Below are 2,854 nucleotides of genomic sequence, written 5' to 3'. Positions count from 1 at the left end.
CCCCCATATAGGACTTCACTGGCCAGGTGGGTCCGTCTTCTAAAGTGTCCCCCCATATAGGACTTCACTGGCCAGGTGGGTCCGTCCTCTAAAGTGTCCCCCCATATATAGGGCTTCACTGGCCAGGTGGGTCCGTCCTCTAAAGTGTCCCCCTGGCTCCCACAGGATCACACTGACTGACTGGAGATGAATCATACTGTTAGGAACAAGGGAGGAGAAGAGGAGAGAGAGAATGGGAGATCTCATTCCCTCTAATCTCTCAGGCCAAATCCAATAATGTGCTGCAGTCCGTTTAATGGAAGCCAAAGATTTCCAGAGGAAGTGATGATTGGGATAGAGAGGGCTGGGTAATCCTCTGTGTTCACTGTGGGGACTAATGTCGCCAGAGACCTGCAGCTTTATCATGCCCTCTGCAGACCCCATTAACTCTCACACACCTGTGGACAATCCCCTCTCTGATAAAGACCTATGTTTTAATTAAGTGCTGTAATTTTCAAGAGCACATTATTGGCAAAACCATACAATGTATAGACTCTATTATATTGAACTTCCTCTCCTTGCATAATTATATATATTTTTGTACTTTTACCCCTTTTTCGTGATATCAATTGGTAGTTAGTATTGTCCCATCGCTGCAACTCCCCTACGGACTCGAGCCATGCATCCACCGAAACATGACCCTGCCAAGCCACACTGCTTGCTTAACTTGGAAACCAGCTGTACCAATGGAGAGGAAACACCGTCCGCCACAAGGAGTCACTAGAGTGTGATGAGACAAGAAAATCACGATGAGACAAGCCAAACCATCCCCTAACACGGACGACGCTGGGCCAATTGTGTGCCACCTCATGGGTCTCCCGGTCACGGCCGGCTGTGACACAGCCTGGGATCGAACCCAGGTCTGTAGTGACTCCTCAAGCACTGTGATGCAGTGCCTTAGACCGCTGTGCCACTCGGGAGGCCCCTCATTTCATAACTTTGACAAGATTTGTGGTCATAATGCAATTCCAAGTCAGGAAGCCAAGTACAATGGTGTCACGTCAAACCAATTAAGGAGAAATGTGTTGTTCCCTCAGACTGAGTCAGTCCTAATGAAGTGTGTTATTGACATTCAGATTCGACTATGGACCTGAACAGGCACGGGGCCCAAATCTGCCTGCTGGGGAGGCATGGAGCGAGGGTTTCTAAAACGGTGTGTGTGTGTCTGTGCGTGCGTGCTTGTGTGTTCCTGTCCAGGTGTGTGTGATGGGTGACTGTGTGGGAGGTGTGCTGTGCTTCGATGCCCTGTGTTTCAGCAGCAGCAGTAGTAGCAGTCAGAGGCAGCACAGCAGTCCCAGCAGCAGCAGGAACAACAGCACTGAGAGCCTCAAGGTAGTGGCATGACACATTACAACTCAATCAACATATACATATACATAAACATGTTCTGTAAAACTGCACTTTTAGATTCCCCTAAACCCTTTTACATTGAGGCATTACAATTTCAGTTTGTGCTCTCTGTGCTATTCAACTATCTCCCCATGGCCTGTAGCTAGAATTGTGTAAGATCTTCTCTGTTCAGACAGCTTTCCTCTCAGACAGTCTCTCCTTCCCCATGCTATCCTAGCCAAGACCTTGAAAATCCTCTCTCTCCGTCCTGAGCTGGCCTGTCTTTTCCTGTTTGTTTACACCCAGTTAGTACTGCATGATCCCCTGGGCTGCTCTCACTGTCCGAACCCCTCCCATCTCTCTCTCTCTCTCTCTCTCTCTCTCTCTCTCTCTCTCTCTCTCTCTCTCTCTCTCTCTCTCTCTCTCTCTCTCTCTCTCTCTCTCTCTCTCTCTCTCTCTCTCTCTGCTCTAACCTCAAATCTGCTTTTCCCACTACTACTCCCCTGTAGCCTCACACATAAAACAGGATAAATCTCTATCTGTAGTTAGCAAACGTAGGTTCAAATATTCTTTAGTGTATTTCAATTACTTTCAGAGACATTTAAAATAAAGTAGGTCAATATTAAAATGTATTTGGAAATACACATGGAATGTGTTGGTATGTATTTGAAAAATACTCAAATACACAATACAAAGTGTATTTTCAAATGCAAATATTTAAATACTCCATGCATTTAAACCTGGGTCTGTTTGGTCCTAGGGGTATTTGAAATAATGTATTTGGAAACAAGTACTGTATTTTGAAATAAATAGAAGTAGTTGATTTGGCCACATTATTTGAAAGATACTCATACACAGAAATATTTCAAGTACAAATACTGAAACGCACATGTATTTATACCCAGGTCTGGTAGCGAGCCAGCTCCCACATTCTCCTATGTGCTGAGAAAGAGGGATTAGCAATGAGCTGCTCATTTGTGTTCAGTTATGGTATTTGAGTGTGAGTGAACGGTGAAGGCTTGTGTCCCACGCTCTCTTCCTCCCACGCAGGATAACCCTGAGGACAGCCCCTGTCACAGCCCCAGCCTTGGCCTCAGCTCCAGTAAGAGGCTGAGTAAGAGTAACATTGATATCTCGGCCCTGCCCAGCGATGGACACAACCAGGCCAGACAGCCCCTCAGCAGGAAACAGAGTGACTCGTATGATGGAACACATCTACTGGACAACACAGCTTCTTCAGCAGGTACTGTAGACAGAGAACATCACCCTGATGGAAGCTAATCCTTACAAAACCCTAGCTACATGTCCACACCTGGTTCAACCCTAACCCTTAACCATAACCCTAACCCTTAACCATAACCCTAACCCTTAAACATAACCCTAACCCTAGCTACATGTCCACACCCAGTTCAACCCTAACCCTTAACCATAACCTAACCCTTAACCCTAACCCTTAACCATAACCCTAACCCTAGCTACATGTCCA

General features: G+C 46.3%; 1 protein-coding gene across 1 annotated transcript; it reads left to right on the top strand.

Moving 5' to 3' along the window:
- Positions 1 to 782: 782 nt before the first annotated feature.
- Positions 783 to 2,611, top strand: LOC127922559 (membrane-associated phosphatidylinositol transfer protein 3-like; the record flags this gene model as incomplete). Its single annotated transcript, XM_052506402.1, has 2 exons — positions 783 to 1,371; positions 2,419 to 2,611. Coding segments are annotated over exons 1-2 (319 nt in total), but the record flags the coding sequence as incomplete, so codon positions are not given.
- Between the last annotated feature and the right edge of the window lie 243 nt (positions 2,612 to 2,854).

Source organism: Oncorhynchus keta, unplaced genomic scaffold (genome assembly GCF_023373465.1).
Source record: "Oncorhynchus keta strain PuntledgeMale-10-30-2019 unplaced genomic scaffold, Oket_V2 Un_contig_26223_pilon_pilon, whole genome shotgun sequence".
Lineage (NCBI taxonomy): Eukaryota > Metazoa > Chordata > Actinopteri > Salmoniformes > Salmonidae > Oncorhynchus > Oncorhynchus keta.
The sequence above is the reverse complement of the archived record's forward strand: the minus strand, read 5'-3'. Positions and strand labels throughout refer to the sequence as shown.